Here is an 18,289-nt window from a genome sequence, read left to right as displayed (position 1 = left end):
GTGCTGAGACCACAGATGATACTTACTTGTCAGCCCCTCCAGTCAGCTTCCGGATGTAGGCATGGAAGGACATGTGCTTCACAGGAGGCTCCAAGTGGTTCAGATAGTCCTCATCAAATGGCTGCCAAACCATACACAGAAAACGAATGGTCACAGGTCTTCCAGGATACCAGAGACTTCTGAATCTCACTGTGCAGGAGATCCAACCAGAGGCACAGAGACAACCAGGGAGGCTAAGCTGGGTCTTCACCAGTTATGTTTTATGTTTTTTTTTTTTTTGGTTGGGTTTTTTTTTTTTTTTTTTTTTTTTTTTTTTGGTACTAGTCACATTTTTGAGATAAAATGAACTCCTGTTAAACACAAAAGCTCTAAGAAGACCTTGCAAAGTCACACCAGAGGATATGATATAGCTTAGTGACAGAGTGCTTGCACCTCAGAGGCAATCCTCTTTCTTTCACACACACACACACACACACAGAAAGCACGCACAGAGATAGATACATAGACAGAGAGACACAGAGACAGATACAGAGACATACAGAGACAGAGAGAGAGAAAGATCGACAGGAGACCTAAGATTCAGACATAGTAAATCAAAAACATCACAAGCAGGAACCGAGAGGCCCAGCTATGTGTCAGAAAAAAATTATCTAGGAAGGCAGCTGTATGCACTACTCCTTCATCACAGCAACACAAATGCCTCAGTCATTCCCAATCCCCCTAAAAGGTCATTCCCATAAATAAGTTTCAGATTCTTTGTGCCATTTATACTACTGGGAATAAAAAGGCCCAAGACAATAGAGAAAATCTTTAAAATGCCAAAACACCCAAGTTTAGGACAAGAAAATGCTTAGACAGCTCTTTCAGCAGCAGCCAACCACACTGTCCAGCCAAAACCTCCTCTGCACAGACTCACCTCCAGTGGGACACAGTGCACACACTTGCCCAAGGGACCATGGCGGCATCTAGAGAATACACAGGGTAGAAAAAAAGCACAGGGACACAAGGGTTACTTTCTGTTGCTACTTCCCAATATTTTTGATATTTCAAATATACATCACACTTCAGCTAAGTGCTTCCCTACAAATGAAGAATTGCTGTTGATGGCACACAAACAAATATTCCCACTATAACAGTTATTTATTCTGGTATGTATCAGAAAAAACCTACACAATGGATCACCTAACCCTGTAATCCCAGCACTCAGGAGGCAGAGGCAGAAAGTCTCAAGCAAGTTCAGACTGGCTGACAGGGCTCCACAGGAAGAGCCTGTGTCAAAAGAGGTAGAGAAAGGAGTAGAGGGGAAAGGAGGAACGGGGTGGATGTAAGGGATAATGAAGAAAAAGAAAAGTGAAAACCCTGACCAACACATCAAGCCCATGGCTTCATCAATGTTAACTGCCTCACAGGACATCAGCTGAAAAATAAACAACACATGAGGTTGTGTTCAATCTCCAGTATGAAAAATAACATGATTAAAAAGTTGCACTAAATGAAAATGTTAAGAAAGGGCCGGGGGGGCTGAAGAGATGGCTCAGAGGTTAAGAACACTGACTAATCTTCCAGCATCCTGAGTTTAATTCCTAGCAACCAAAGGGTAGCCCACAACCATCTGTATTGAGATCTGATGCCCTCTTCTGATGTGTCTGAAGGGAGCAAGTGTAATCACATACACAAAGTAGAAAGAAAGAAAGAAAGAAAGAAAGAAAGAAAGAAAGAAAGAAAGAAAGAAAGAGAGAGAAAAAAAAGAAAGAAAGAAAGGAAGGAAGGAAGGAAGGAAGGAAGGAAGGAAGAAGCAAACAATGAGGGAGAGAGGAAGGGAAGAAAGGAAGAAAGAAAAGAAAGCAAAGGCAAGGCAAGGCAAAGCTGGGCAGTGATGGCTCAGGCCTTTAATCCCAGCACTTGGGGAGGCAAAGGCATTCAGATCTCTGAGTTTGAGGCCAGCCTGGTCTTCAGAGCAAGTTATAGGGTAGCCAGGCTACACAGAGGAAACCCTGTCTCAAACAAAACAAAACAAAATAGAAAGGAAAAGAAAGAAAAGAGGTAGACTGTGCTTCCTCCATCACTTGGAGGCAGGCTTATCTCTGAATCGCAAAATTAACATATATTCGAGCAGGCTCTAAGGGACCAAGAAAGCCCAGATTATAGTGAGTCAGTCCCTTGGAAGAAACACCAAGAGTCTCAGAGGTTCCAGTCCTGCAGCTGAGCGGCATTGCTGGCTATTCCATCTGACATAAAAGTTGCTGATGCAGCATTTAGAACCAGTATCCTGGTGTCAGCACCTTATTGCATTTACACAATGATACACTTTTAAAAAAAAGACCTACTGCAGAGACAAACAGCCTCCACTACATAATTTCACATCTGAGTGTAAATCATGATGTTTCTAACTGGTTTCTCTGTTTTACTTTTCAATTTTATTTTATGTGTATGGGTGTTTGCCTTTATGCATGCCTTCATCCTATGTGCTTGGTACAGAGGTGCAGAAGTGTAAACCACCATGTAGATACTGAGAATCAAACCTGGATCCTCTGCAAGAACAGCAAGCACTCTCAACTGCTGAGCCATCTCTCTACTCCCTAACTGGTTTCTTTTTAAAAAAACATTGCAAAAAATTCTAAAATAAAGGAATGCACAAGCACTAGCATTTTACATAACCTGGTACAAAGTGAGTATCCAAGGAGCAGATCTGGGAATCAGATTCACGGGAGGGTACACACTGGTACCCAGTGTCCAGGATATTCTATTGCTCCTAAGAGGTCAGAGCCAGCCCTTATTCTGGTAAATAATCAACTATCAGTCTCTTTTACTCCTACCCCTGCTGATGCAAGGAGACATGCATCTCAAGAGGCATCAAAATATCCCCCACCTGTCCCTAGACACCTTTTGAATTTCTCAATAGTCTCATATTCCTAATCATTTTATGTGGAATCTATTTTAAAGTTTCATCTGCTAAAAAGTTGTATAACATGCAGTAAAATAGTGAGATGATAGGTGGCCAAACTCAGATTTTTCATCTTTATCAAACACTTACTAACATGGAACATGTTTAAATTTTTTTTTGAAACAGGGTCTTATGAGCCAGGCTGACCTTGAACTTGCAACAGTCCTGCTTTTGCCCCAAAGGGCTAAAGTTACTAACGATACCACACCCAGCTTTTATTTTAAATATTTGCTTTAATGATCCATTAGAAGCTTTGCTGGCAGAGTCTAAGGAGCACTTACAGCTGTGGGTCTCGGCTCCTGTAAATCTTCCCGTCCTGCTTGCTGAGGTACTGGTCGATCTCGTCTTCAACCACATGAGGAGCACCAAAGGCCTTTAACCCTACTGAGGCCGATGTTTCCATTTCAGAGGAGGGTCCAGCAAGGCTTGAGGGAAACAGGAACAACAAATCGCCATGCCTGTTCAAAGGACAAAGTGTCACAATGCCATAGTGTGCCCCCAAATCCAAACCACAAAGTTTGGTGTGGACCCTGACAGCTTCAAAGGACAAATGCTACCTACCATTTAAAGGCCTACATGGGGAAGTTCCTGGTTTTAAGACCACAGAATTGCTTCTTTCCTGGCGCTGTACACATCAGCGCACATCCTCTGAGATTCAACTTGTTTTACCACTGTTTAAAAGCTATGAGACACACAGAGTCATCTGACTGCGTGTTAACACAGCCTGTGCTCACCTGGGCCTTGAGGACAGCCAGCCTGTTCCTTCTCTATATGGCTCCTTCCCTGCCTTTGGCCCCTCTCCATCCATAGCAATCTGTCTAACCCACACATGCTCAGGCCATGTTCAGTTCTCCATCCATCCATGTGGCTCATACACAAGTCCTAGACTGGATGAGGTGACCCTGAGTCACAAGCATCCAGACACAGATGATGAAACCACTGATTTACAAGGTATTTCCCATCTTGGTCTTCTCATCTCAAAGAACTGCCACTATCAACAAGTTCCCAGGCATAATCCTGACTGGCCTGGTTGGTGGTTTTTGGTTTGATTTGGTTTGTATCTTGTCAGCTTGGCACACTAAAGTAACACAGCAGAGAAGCACAACTAAAGTGTGCCGGGTACAATGCCTGCAGGCAAACCATGGGCAGCCTCTTGATTAGCAATCGATACGGAAGGGCCCAGCCCACGGTAGGTAGTGATGTGGTCAGGTGGTCCTGGGTGTTTAAGAAAGCAGGCTGAGCAAGCCCTGAAGAATGAGCTGTTCCTCCATGGCTTCTACTTCACTTCCTGTGCTACTCTCCCTCCATCACTGTGACCCAGTATGTACAAGCCAAATCAGCCCTTTCCTCCTCCCCACGCTGCTTTTGGTAGTGGTGTTTTATCCCAACAATAAAACCCCTAACTAAAACACCGATTTATTTAAAATAAACAAACAAAAACAACAACAACAAAGTACCCCAAAGCTGCACATCTCACTATGCAGCCTGGGCTGCTTCAAACTCAAAACCCTTCTGCCTCTACTCACTGAGAATTAGGACTACACATGTGTGCTACCACATCTGGCTCAACGGTCCCCAGGGATGAAGGGTCACCACACTATGGGGGCAACTCTGCTGGTTTCTGCCCCTGTGCAGAACATAACCTCAAGCAGATGCCAACACTTTCTTTCACACTGAAAGGGCAAATTCCCAGGCAAGCCTTCCTGCCCCAAAACTGCAGAAGGCCTGCTTTCCAAAAGAGCTGCCACAATTCTACTTGCTCTGCTCTGCTCCGACTTGACAGGACTTGTGGCTAAAGAACATTTCTTCTCTGAAGCTATTCACAGAACCATTATGGGTCATGCCTGACCAGAGGTGTCTAATGGCACTAAATCATCTCCAGCCTTTGAAGACAAGAGGTGACAGATCATTTGGCAAACGTTCAGCTGCTGTCAACAGGACACACAAGAAAGAAGCTGAGAGAACAACTGGTCCAGCGCTGAACAGCAAACCAAAGACGAACAACGTCTGCACTGACACAAGTACTGACAGACATGCAGCCTCCCAGGAGCAGGGCTGCAGTTCTCAAGAGCTGCTCTCACCTCCGTATCACCCATAATTCATAGGTAATAAAGCTGCCAAACTGTAACCAGAACTTCTGCTTCTAGCACTGGATTAAATGTTCCTAAACACCCTCTAACTATAAAATACTTGGCTCAGACACTGGATCAATCTTAAATACACTGTAAAACACTGCTGAGCTTTAAAGGCAAAAAGCATCCACCCAGACCTCCCAAAGCTCACAGTGACATCAGTAAGAATGGCAGAGGACTCGGCCACTGACCCTTGACCAAGGTCAGGATCGGGAATTTGAGGCTCTGAGACGACAGTGTTCACTAGGCAACAGACAAGTCCTTGAGTTCCCTGCCCACATTAGACTGAAACTCCAACATAAACCAAAAGATTAGCCAGACTTGACGGAACACACCAGTTATCTCAGCACTTGGGAAGGTAAAAGCAAGCCATTACAAATTCAAGGTCAACTTTAGCTAGACATCACATACACGACCAGCTTATGTGAGACTGTCTTTAGAAAAACAAAAAAACCTAGATGACTCAAGGAAGTCAGAACAACTGAGGGAATCCAGAAACTCAGAATGGGAACCAAGAAGAAACTGAATCTGCTTCCACCAGATACCCTGCAGAGAAAAGTCACCTCCCAAGACTCTACTCAGGCACACGAATATGGAGTGAAACTTGGAGACCAAAACCTGAAAGGAACGCAGCTCCACAGCACCCCCTTGTGCTTACACAAGCAAATGCCACTAAAACCACTAAGATCAAATAGATCCTCTTGGAAGCCACACTTGCCCCAGTAAAAACCAAAAATTACAAGGGAAATAAATTTATACAAACAAGAGTTGATAGAGTAATTGCTGAGAGAGAGAGAGAGAGAGAGAGAGAGAGAGAGAGAGAGAGAGAGAAGCCTACGACTCAAATGCTGGAATTACAAGACACAAACACAAACTCCAGAGAATGGAACAGAAACCTTCCAGGAAAAAGCTAGAGCAAGTTGGCACTGTGAAGTGCTGGACATCAACAGCCCCTATGAAAGGGAACCAAATAATGCTTTGGTTAGGCCTAGTGGTTCAGGTCTGGAAAACAGCTACTCAGTAGACAGAAGGCAAGTCCAAAGCTAGCCTGGGCAACACAGAAAGACTGTCTCAAAATAAAAGTTAAAAACGAGGAGGAGAAACCTGAGGCTACAGCTCAGTGGCAGAGCGCTTGCCCATCATTTATAACAATACTGCAAGCTGATACCAGTACTGGACAAAAACAGGATATTTAAAAGTCAAAGTGATCCAGAAACATACAGTCTGAACCAACTGAATTCCAACTCAACAAATAAGACAATATAGGCAGAGGCAGGTAGATTTCTGAGTTCGAGGTCAGCCTGATCTGCGGAGTGAGTTCCAGGACAGCCAGGGCTACACAGAGAAACCCTGTCTCGAAAAACAAACAAAAAACAAACAAAAAACAAACAAAAAACAAACAAACAAACAAAAGAAAACAAAAAACAAAAAAACCCCAACAAAAAAAAAACAAAAAAAAACAAAAAAAAAAAACACCCACCAAACAAACAAACAAAAACAAAAAAAAATCTTTAATCCCAGCACTTGGGAGGCAGAGGCAGGTGGATTTCTGAATTTGAGGCCAGCCTGGTCTACAGAGTGAGTCCAGGACAGCCAGGGCTACACAGAGAAACCTTGTCTCAAAAAACCAAAAAACCAAAACCAAAACCAAAACCAAAACAAACAAATAAAAAAACAGCAATCAAAAAGAAAAGTGAGAACAACAACAGATACCCTATACCCAAGCAAGAGTGTAACAGCCAGCAGTTATGCTGACCAATCAGGCCTCCATAGTCAACATGGAAAGCATGGAATCCAGAGCAAAACAAGCAGTTGTGAATGCAACCTACAAGGTAGGAGGAAGGGAGAGCCTCAAACTCACAATCCTCCTGCCTCAGTCTCTCAAGATCGTGTGTCAAAACACACAAGAGAACAATGCCTCAAGACATACAGTGTCATCATGGGATTCACTACAAGTTTCATTTAATAAAAACCGAAGTGAAGGGTGCTAGCTCAGGTGAGATAAGGGTGGCTGGCTATCATTCAATCCACCCTCAGACTGAAGGAAGAGACTATGAATCCTTTGACTCACTCTGCTTACTTTCATTTATGTTTAAAATATTCCAAAAATTGAAAAGTTTACCTCATAGGCGAGGTATGTTGGTGCACAGCTTTAATTCCAGCACTTGGGAGGCAAAGGCAGGTGGTGGATCTCTGTGAATCTGAGACCAGCCTGGTGTATACAGGAAGGACAGCCAGGACTATGTAGAGATACCATCTCCACATACATACATACATACATACATACATACATACATACATACAACAAAGCTTATGGCATAGAAGTTGAGAATTGCAGGGTATTCCCAGACTCTGGGAAGAGTGGAGGCTGGTCAATGAGAACTAGCTTACAATTAGTAAAGACCAGAAACAAACAATATGAGTAAAAGTCTGCACTGCCGCATGGTAAGGAGACCACACTCAGTCTTAGGCTCTATCTGAACCTTATCTGCTAAGATCAGCAGTTCTGCTCCACGACATGCTCCCGTAGTGTTTGCTTTACCACTCCAGAGGCACTGGAGCCAAGTCACTTGGACTGAAACTAAACCAAAATAATCTTTCCTCCCTGTTTTCTCAGGTATTTATTTTGTCACAGTAATAGAAGGGTGACCATCACAGAATGCTCATACCAAAACCCCACAACCCACATAAATCGACTTTTTCAGGGTCTCACACATGCTAGGGATATGTCCATCTACCACTGAACTGAACCCCCAACCCCAGTAACTGTATACAAATTTTATGTACCACATTTATTATTTTAATGTTCATATTTACTTGTTTTATTGTGTGTGTGCACATACCTGCATGGCACAATACAGGATTGGAGTCAGAAGCTAGTCTGTGGGCGTCAGTTCTCTCCTACATGTGTGTCCCAGAGATTAAACTCAGTTTGTCAGGCTTGCTGGCATCACTTTTACTTGCTGAGCCATCCATTATACAAGCCCTATTTCTTTATTTTTTAAAGATAGGGTTTACTATGTAATCAGGCTAGCCTGGCACTTGCAATAGGGACCAAACTAGCCTTGATCTATCTGCCTCTGCATCCTGAGTGCTAAGACTAAAGGCACACACCATTAAACCGGGCCCACTTTAATTTTTTTTGAAGTATTTGTTACTGCTACTAGTGTTGTTGTTGCTGTTATTATTTGCACCTGTTCCTGGCTTATACATGGGTTCTGAAAATCCAAACTAAAATATTTCTCCTGTCTCCTTTTAGTTCTATGTTAAGGGTTTTTTTTTTACTAATTTCCGGTCAAATTTGAAAAGGAATCATATGCATGTACATTTCTCCTTAGTGGTGATATTGCTGGGGATGAAACCCAGGGCTTTACACATACCAGGCACATGTTCTACCACAGAGCTAAATGCATAAAAATATATATTTGTGTAGGTTCAAAACAGGGTCTCTCTGTACAGCCCTGGCTGTCCTGGAACATGCTTTGTAGACAAGGCTGGCCTTGAACGCAAGAGATCCACTTGCCCCTGTCTCACAAGGGCTGGAAAAAAGAAGTATGTCTCCATAACTGGCTCAACTAAAAATATTTTAAAGTGAAAATATGAGCTGGGTCTAGTGCCTCACATCTCTAGTTCCAGATCTCGAAAGGCTGAGGCAGGAGGATTAGTGTTATGTCCAAGGCTAGCAAAGGCTATAAAGGAAGATTCTGTCTCAAAAACAAAGAAGTGAAAATGTTTGTTGAAATAAAATGTACTAAAATGGAGAAGGGGGATGGGATAGGGGTTTTCTAGGGAGGGAAAATGGGGAAAGAGGATGGCATCTGAAATGTAAATAAAATATCCAATAAAGAAAGAAAACAACAGCCGGGCGGTGGTGACACACGCCTTTAGTCCCAGCATTTGGGAGGCAGAGGCAGGCGGATTTCTGAGTTCGAGGCCAGCCTGGTCTACAGAGTGAGTTCCAGGACAGCCAGGGCTACACAGAGAAACCCTGTCTCAAAAAACCAAAAAAAAAAAAAAAAAAGAAAAGAAAAAAAAAAAGAAAAAGAAAGAAAGAAAGAAAACAATAACAAAAAAATAAATAAAATCTACTAATAGAGCATACATCAAGTACAAACTAACCAAGCAAAACACCCAGGCAAATTCAACAGAAAACTACAGAGCCCTGGGACAATGTATTCTTGGAATAAAGGGGTGCTGAGAATAAACCAGAATCAGACATGCTAGACAAGCACTCTACCACCGAGTCACACTGTCAGTCAAACGTATCTTAAAAGCAGCTAAAAGAAACAGGAAAAGCACAACACACACACCCTAAAAAGGAGTAACAGAAACAGATTTCATTACTGAGCAACAATAATGAAACTACAAGACATAAGAGTAAGATCTACAGAGTTTCAACAAAAAAAGAAATACCATTCTTAAAAATACAAAGTTTTAGTTATTTTCAATTTCAACGGTATTACGGTGTATTCTCTACACACAGAGCCCATATGAGGACAGGAAGAAAGCAGCTTTCTATACACCAACGAGAAATACTTCATACCTTGATGGCACTTGTATCTTGAACCTCGAAGACAGTAAGTAAGGAAATAAATTACTAATGTCTAGGTACATCTATCACTAAGACATGCAATCTAGGTGTTCGCAGCCTTCACCGCACCGCCGCTGCTCTTTAACACCGGCGCCGACTCTCGATTGCCGAGCTCCAGCCAAAGGAGAAGGCGGGTAAGTAAGGAGGTGCCCATACCATGGCTCGTACAAAGCAGGCTGCCCTGCAAACCCACCAGTGATAAAGCACCCAGGAAACAACTGGCTACAAAAGCCGCTCGCAAGAGTGTGCCCTCTACTGGAGGAGCGAAGAAACCTCAAGTTACAGGACTGGTCCTGTGGCACTCCGTGAAATCAGGCGAAATCAAGCGCTATCAGAAGTCCACTGAACTTCTGATGCGAGAAATTGCTCTGGACAGATCTGCGCTTCCAGAGTGCAGCTATTGGTGCTTTGCAGGAGGCAAGTGAGGCCTATCTGGTTGGCTTTTTTGAAGATACTAACCTGTGTGCTGTCCATGTCTAAAGTGTAACAAGTATGCCAAAAGATATCCAGCTAGCTTGCCACATACGTGGACAATGTGCTGAAGAGTCCACTATGAGGGAAAACATTTCATTCTCAAAAAACAAATTTTTTTCCCTCTTCTTCCTGTTATCAGTAGTTCTGAATGTCAGATATTTTTTCCATGGGGTCTAAGGTACCTAAGTATATGACTTCGAGTGGAAACCTAGGGACAGAATCAGGTACTGGCAGTTTCTCCATGTTCACTTGTATGTGAATTTTTAATATAAATGCAAGATGTAAAACATTAATGCAAGCAAAATGTTTCAGTGACTACATTTCAACAGTTCAACTTTATAACAATTATAAATAAACCTGTTAAATTTTTCTGAACAACAACAACAAAAAACAATCTAAACCCAATCAGAGTAGCACAGGTTTCTAATCCCAGCACGGGGGAGGCAGGGTGAAAGTTTCAGGCCAGCCTAGACGATACAGAGAGTTCCAGGGCAAGTAGGATATCACCACATAGTGAGACCCTGTCTCAAAGTAACAACAGAAACGCCATCTAGTGCGGCCTTGAGATGTTCCAAATACCTTCTGTTCTCTATTACTACAACAGCAGCAAAGCCGTCCATATGGCTTATCTGAAAACTGTTCTCTTAGTACCTGCTTTCTCTTTTCTTCTCTAAGACAAGGCCGTGATCTGTAGCCCAGGATGGCCTCAAATTTGCAATCATCCTGCCTTCAACAGTAAGTTCTGAGTATACCCAGTTAAATTTAATTTCTTTCCGTTATCTACTTATGAGAACAGTTTTTAAACACACCGTGACCCCAACACTTAGGAGAAAGGGAGCAGAACAGTGAGTTCAGGGTTAATTTGAGTGGCAGGAAAACACTGTCTCAAAAACAAGCAAACTAGACTTTAGCTTGGCAGCTGAACACCTGCCCAGCTTATGTGGAGACTTAAATGCAATCCCCTGCACCAACACCCATTACAAAAGCCACAGACCAGGCTGGAAAGATGGCTCAGAAGTTGAAGCTCCTACTACTCGTCTAGAGGACCTGAATTTAATTGCCAGCACCTTACATCAGACAGCCCACCACCACCTATGACACGCACTCGGGCACACACACACAAATTTTAAAAAAATTGTATCGAAAAAGCCACAGCCACTGTTTTAATGCTCGCTGTATCTTAGCATAGACAGGCTCCCAAAATCCATGTGGAAAGGTACTGTTACAAGGATGACAAGGCCCAGTGAGGTAAAGAAACTTCCCAAGGCTCATGGGCAGGGAAGGAAAGGCAGCATAAACTCCCCTGCACTCACAAACTGCTGCATGACTGAGTCACAGGAACACCATAACCACAGGCAGTAAGTTACAGGCCTTTGCTGAAGCCCCACTGACACACACAAGTGAATGGACCACCATAGCTCACCTATCTTCTTAATAAGCAGGGCTGACAAGATGGCATCTCTTTAGCAAACAGCTGTGCTCTCAGTCCTCCCCTTCAGACAAGACATTGACCCTACTTCAGATATGGACCCGAGACCACAGCCTTCTCTTTACACCATTCCAGAATCCCACAGTCAAACCTGCTCAACAACATCTGTGGCCAGGCAACACCGTCCCCTATGTGAGCAGTGAACAGCATCTGTGGCCAGGCAACACAGTCCCCTATGTGAGCAGTGAACAGGCATCTGTGGCCAGGTAACACCGTCCGCTATGTGAGCAGTGTCAGGTCCATAACTAGAGGAGCATCCAGAGGTAGGAGGAAATCAGGCAGCGTCAGGCAGGGCACTACATGCAGTTCCTCCTCCTGCTGCGTGTCTTCTGGCAGCTGGACACTTACTTGATCTTTAGCAAATGGAGGGATTTGCTGGACGACGCTGTTATCTCTCCAGTCTTGTTTCTATTGATGTAAACTGAGAAGCCGTTGTTTTGGAAGCCAAACTCCTTTGCAACCTATAAGCCCCAAACAACAGAAGTGTAATGAAACATCCAAGCATCACATGCCACACGCCGCCAAGACCACAGCAAGAACACTTGAACATTAGAAAGTATGCATCCCTTGTCATTTCATTCGAGAAAAACTATTGATCATACCAATGCCAATTCAATAAGTGGTCCACAGGAAGCCAAAGGTCCTGTATACGCAGTAAAAAAAAGCTGAAACTAGCCAGAGTCAAGGCCATTGTGTAAGTTAATTGCTACTTTTGAAACAATAGCGAAAACCCAATTCTAATCCTAAACCTGCCCACACAGAAAGAAAACGGAGTGCAGAGTGATGCTGCCAGTGGAGAGGTCAGCTGCAGCGTGAAGAGAGCCTCAGCACCTAGTGCCTGCCTCAGCACCTAGTGCCTGCTGCAGACCCGAATCCGAGGCCAGCCTGGGCTACAGAGTGAGTTCCAGGACAGCCAGGGCTACACAGAGAAACCCTGTCTCGAAAAACAAAAACAAAAACAAAAATTTGATCCTGGACCCATAGTAAGACAAGAGAACTGACTCTTGCAAGCTGTCCTCTGACTTCCACATGTGCACCATGGCGGGAATGTCGCCACCATCCACACCAATACATAAATAAGTGTAAGAAACTTTTAAATGCTTTATTTTTTTTTTTAATATTTATTTACTCTCGTGTGTGTGTGTGTGTGTGTGTGTGTGTGTGTGTGTGTGTACTGCTGTCTTCACACACACCAGAAAAGGGCATCAGATCCCATCACAGATGGTTGTGAACCACCATGTGGTTGCTGGGGATTGAACTCAGGACCTCTGGAAGGAAAACCAGCCAGTGTTCTTAACCTCTGAACCATCTCTCCAGCCCCTTAAATGTTTCTAAAATGAAAATGTCAGCTGGGCACAGTGGCTCATGCCTGTGATTATAGCGCTGGGAAGATGAAAATGGAGTATAGAGTTCAAGGCTAGCCTCAGCTACACAGCAAGTTCTGGACTATATGCATGAAACCCTGATGACCTGACACAAAACAATCAAAAGGAGAAAGAAAAGAGAAGAAAGGAAGAAAAAACAGATAAGCAGGGAGGGAAGGTAGAATATCCAATCACCTGTGCTATGAGACCTATTAATCACTGAACTCAACAGATACTAAGCATTCTACATGGCTCTAAAAACCCAACAGGGAGACCTTAAAATGAACCAACCGCTAAGATTCCATAAGTCAACATTGTCTTCTTTTGTGGCAGGGGTAGAGGCTATATTGACACAGGTCTCAAATAGCTCTGGCTAGCTTCAAACTCAGAATGCAGCTAAAGCTGGCCTTAAATTAAACTCCTGATCCTCCTACCTGCTGGTCTGTGAGTTCTTTTCTTTTTTTTTTTTTTTTTTTGGTTTTTCGAGACAGGGTTTCTCTGTGTAGCCCTGACTGTCCTGGAACTCACTCTGTAGACCAGGCTGGCCTGGAACTCAGAAATCCGCCTGCCTCTGCCTCCCAAGTGCTGGGACTAAAGGCTTGCACCACCACTGCCCGGCGAGTTATTTTCAATATAAACAATCTCACAACACATGCCAATATTAATTTACTTACAGAGTATAAACCCATATATTAAAAAAGGCTACTCAGCAGCGGCCATCCTGCTCAAACAACATCTACAGGCCTAAGATCCTTCTAAAGGACCAAGGTTCAACTGCAAACTCATGTGACAGTTCACAGCCACCTGTGACTCAGCTCCAAGGGGCTCTGACCCCCTCTTCTGACTCCCTCTTCTGGCCTCCACAGGCACCAGACATAGGTATGTGGTACACACATCCTAATTTGCAAACCTAAAGAAGGACAAAATTGCCAGAACTGCCCATTGTTTTAGTTAATAAACAGCCACGCAGGCGAATGTCTACAGACCTGGCAACACGTGCAAACAAAACGTCCATGTGCATTGAAAATAAATCATTTAAAAACAAAAGATGGGGGGCGGGCAGGGCTGGAGAGACAGGTCAGCGTTAAAAACATCCCATCCTGTTGCAGAAGACCTGGAATCAGTTACCAACACCACATGAAACTCCAGCTCAGAAGAATCCAACACTCTCTTTTGGGTATCATGGACATTGCATGTATGTAATGTACAGAGAAACATGCAAACAAAATACTCATATACATAAAATAAAAATAAACCAATTAGGTTTCAGTGGGCAGACCTTTCTGAATTCAAGACCAGCATGTGAGGCCAGCCTGGCCTACAAAGCAAGTTTCTAGGCCCGTCAGTACTAAGTAGTGAGACACTATCTCAAAGTTAATAAAAAGAATGAGCTGAGTGTAGTGTCCCACACCTTTAATCTTAGCACTTCAGAGGCAGAGGCAGGCAAATCTCTGTGAGTTTAAGGCAAGCCTGGTCTACAGAGTGAGTTCCAGGATAGCTAGGGCTATACAGACACCCTATCTCAAAACAAAACCAAACAAAACCAAATAAATAGGATGGATCATTTAAAAAAAATTTTATAACAATTCCCCTTAAATAAACTGAAGTTTTTTTTCTAAATGTTGTTTGAAACATGATCCCTGCTCTGTGTTGGGGAGGTGAGAAAGGGTCTTATTCCATGGACCCAGCTGGTCTGCAATCACTACACTGCCTATACAGGCCTTAAACCTTTCTCACCTCAGCCTCCTAAGACAAGACCACAGGTGTTAACACCACACTGGACTACAAATTTTCCTTCTCAAAAATAACTCTTGCAAAGTGCTTTAACATCTACCTGTGGTCTGGCAGATATTAATTGTGATTAATACCTGATCAAGAGTTCAGCATGGCGGTTCATACTTGTAACCCCAGTAACACTCAGGAAGCTGAAGCAGGAGAATTACTTAGAGCAGAAGGCCAGCTTACACAGTGAGACTCTGCCTGTCTGTCTCCTTTCCTTCTCTACCTCCCTGCCCCTCGACAATGATCCAGCAGCTGTCCAGTCCACAGTAAAAAAGCTGTACAAGTGACAGTCTGGTGGCGAGAGTCAAAAAGCAAACAGGAAAAGGCAGAGACAGGAACCCTGGAGAGAACAAGGCCCAGAAGATCAATGTCACAGGTACCTTTTTCAGAAATGTTGCAGCTGTTTCTCTCTTTGTTGCTGTGATCCTCTTCACTCCATCAGGGGATTGGACACGGATTATCTACGGTAAATCAAGAAAGACAGTTACTGTACTTAGTAAAGTATTGGTTTTATAACTTACACAACTAAAGCTAGACATCACCCTTCCACATCTTTCTGTGGTATGTTGTGTGTAGTGCATGCACAGGTGCACTCACTTGTACACGCCCACATGCTGTCAGTCAACGTAGGGTGTCTTCCTCTACTGCTCTGCACCTTCTGCAGTGCCAGGGTCACAGACATGCACCTCTGTGTCCAGCTTTTCTCCAGTTGCTGAGATCCAAACTCAGGTCCCAGTGCTTACACAACAACCCCCTTTCCCACTAAGCCACCTCCCCACTCCCAATTTCCCCCCTTCAATCTCCAATTCCCCTTTTCCTTGAAAGGGAAACAAGATGTGAGGTGCATCAACACAAGAAAGATGGTCTAGAGCACCACTCTGATTCAAACACGTTATAATTTCATGTACAACACACAACTTCAAGGCTAAATATGGTGGGAACAAGTAATCCCAAGCACTCTAGAGGAGGAAGTGAGAACATCAGAAGAAAACAGCCCAGGCTACATGAGACAATCTCAAGATAAGGTTTTTGGATTTTTTTGTTTGTTTGTTTTTCGAAACAGGGTTTCTCTGTAGGTTACAGACTGTCCTAGAACTGTGTAGACCAGGCTCAAAGAGAGATACACCTCCTTCTGCCTCCCAACTGTTGGGATTTTAAAAACATGTGCCACCACCACCCAACAACAAGGTCTCTATTTTACAAGTATGTTTGCCTGCATGCATGTCTGAGCACCATATGCATGTACTGCCCTTCAAGATCACAAGAAGACATCACATGAAATCGTCTTAAAAGGGCCAGAGAGATGGCTCAGTCCTTAAGAGCAACTGCTGCTCTTGCAATAGACCAGGTTTAATTCCCACCATGTGCAGGGAAGCCCTCAACTGTCTGTAATTCTAGTTCCAAGGAATGCACTGCCCACTTCTGCTCCACAGAACCCTGCATGCTTGTGGGGCATATAAATTCATACAAGTACACATATAGACACATAAAAAAGATAAATTAATTTTAAAATAAAACAAAATAAAGGCCCTTGATACATAGTAAAATCTAACAAGAGGTTTTCTTGGGGGCTGGGTTTTAACAAAATGTACTTCTATGACAAGCAAAGATAAAAATGTTGGCTGGCGGCCTCCTGTGTTTACAGGCTGTGTTCCTACACTGACTGTATAGAAAGAGGAGCAGAATAAACCTGCCCTATGTACACTTCAGCCTAGGCCACTGTGCCTGGTCTGTATTGTGAATGGGGAGACATGGAAAAAAATGTTGGCTGGCCTCCAAGAATGCTAGACATGAGCCCACTTTCTAGGACTTGACGTTTATACTGATCCAGGCCTTCTGAGAACATATCATTCATTACGCTGGCCACTGTTGGCAGCCCCTGCTTTAGTAACGAAGCATGAAAGGGCATGCCCTGTAAACCAGAAATCAGTGCTCACTTACCAGTGAGAAAATGAGAGATGGGGTTCAGAAGCAAATGTGTACACAACCTTATGCCCTTTATCTAGAACAGAGTTTTTAGAGCTGAACATACTGGACAAAGCCAAGTGAAAGTCACTAAAAACTGAGGGGCACGGTCATGGTATTTTACAAGAACTTGCATTATTCTTAAACAGTTTAATGAAAGTAGACAAAATTTAGTTGACTGTAAGCCATTATGCAATTCCTCAGTGTGTCAGTAGAAGTATTTTCTGTGTAGTGCCCTATTAGTGACTGTTGAAGAAAGCACTGCAATAGAAGTGTTTCTTGAGATATTTTGTGTCTTCCCTCTCGGTTCTCAGGTGGTTGGCTCTTCCAGAGGTCCTGAATTCAATTCCTAACAACCACACGGTAGCTCACAATCATCTGTAATGGGATCTGATGCCCTCTTCTGCCATGCAAGTGTACATGCAGACAGAACAAGACACATAAATAAATTAAAAAGGAAATGTGGGAGCTGGGCAGTGGTGGCACACGCCTTTAATCCCAGCACTTGGGAGGCAGAGACAGGTGGATTTCTGAGATCGAGGCCAGCCTGGTCTACAGAGTGAGTTCCAGGACAGCCAGGGCTACACAGAGAAACCCTGTCTCAAAAAAACAAAACAAAAAAAAAAAAACAAAAAAAAAACAAAAAAAAAAAAAAAAGAAAAAGAAAAAAAAAAAGGAAATGTAAGGAAACCAGCAGCAGCAGCATCGCTCCTCTTTCTTTTCTGGGAAGCTGAGGACAGTTTGAACACTGGAGCTTAAAGACAGCCCAGATAGCATGGCTGAGTCTGGTCACAAAGTCAAAACAACAACAACAAGATCAAAATTAAAAGAGTAGAAATTGTCTTGGAAGAATGGTTGAGCCTTTAACATTATAAAAGTTATAATGAAGTTCTTTGAAGACCTCCCTTTGAATTCAAAATAGGAAGGACTTGGGAGATGTCTCAGCAGATAAGAGCACTCACTCATGGCTCCTGGCAGAGCATCCACAGCTGGGCCACTCACCACTGCCTGTAACTTCAGCCCCAGGGTATCCAACACCTTTAGCTTCCAGCAACAACTGCACTCATGCCCATACCCACAGACACTTAATTTTTTCAAAATGCGGCTAGTGAGATGGCTTATCCGTAAAGTTGCTCTTCCAGGGCAACTGGGTTCAATTCCCAGCACCCACACGGCCTCTCACAACCAGTTCCTGAGGATCCAAACCCTACTCTGGCCTCCTTTACAACCAGGCGTGGTACACATATATGAAGGTAAAACACCCATACACATAAAATAAACACATAACCCTTAAAAGTAAGACTTCTAAAATCAACTTCTGAAAGTATGTTAACATACTTTCAACCTGAGAAAGTCAATTTAAGACCCACTGATGCCCAAGTCAGCGTTTGGAATACCTGAACAAACTGCTCAGTAAAGATCATTAAAGTAAGGAGAGAGTTGAAAAAGCGTCCTGCTGATACCTCACCTATTTCTAAGCAAGTCATCTGTGATGGTAAATTCAAGTTTTAAAACAAAGTCAGCCTTTCTGAGATTTCTCTCCATCGT

General features: G+C 43.3%; 1 protein-coding gene and 1 non-coding gene across 2 annotated transcripts in view; one reads left to right on the top strand and one right to left on the bottom strand.

Moving 5' to 3' along the window:
- The window catches only part of Nploc4 (NPL4 homolog, ubiquitin recognition factor), a 54,249-nt gene that overhangs the window by 34,737 nt on the left and 1,223 nt on the right, over positions 1–18,289 (bottom strand). Inside the window, exons 2-6 of the mRNA XM_034507047.2 lie at positions 15,157–15,237; positions 11,979–12,091; positions 3,226–3,402; positions 917–965; positions 27–121 (exon numbers count right to left, since the gene is read on the bottom strand). Coding sequence (XP_034362938.1) covers positions 27–121; positions 917–965; positions 3,226–3,402; positions 11,979–12,091; positions 15,157–15,237 — 515 coding nt within the window. The remainder of the gene's footprint in view (positions 1–26; positions 122–916; positions 966–3,225; positions 3,403–11,978; positions 12,092–15,156; positions 15,238–18,289) is intronic.
- Positions 16,404–16,531, top strand: LOC117712162 (small nucleolar RNA SNORA51). The gene has a single exon (XR_004607230.1). It is a non-coding gene; the product is annotated as a small nucleolar RNA SNORA51 (small nucleolar RNA).

The sequence above is a fragment of the Arvicanthis niloticus genome, chromosome 6 (genome assembly GCF_011762505.2).
Source record: "Arvicanthis niloticus isolate mArvNil1 chromosome 6, mArvNil1.pat.X, whole genome shotgun sequence".
Classification (NCBI taxonomy): domain Eukaryota; kingdom Metazoa; phylum Chordata; class Mammalia; order Rodentia; family Muridae; genus Arvicanthis; species Arvicanthis niloticus.
Note: the sequence above shows the minus strand (reverse complement) of the source record. Positions and strands in the feature narration are given on the sequence as shown.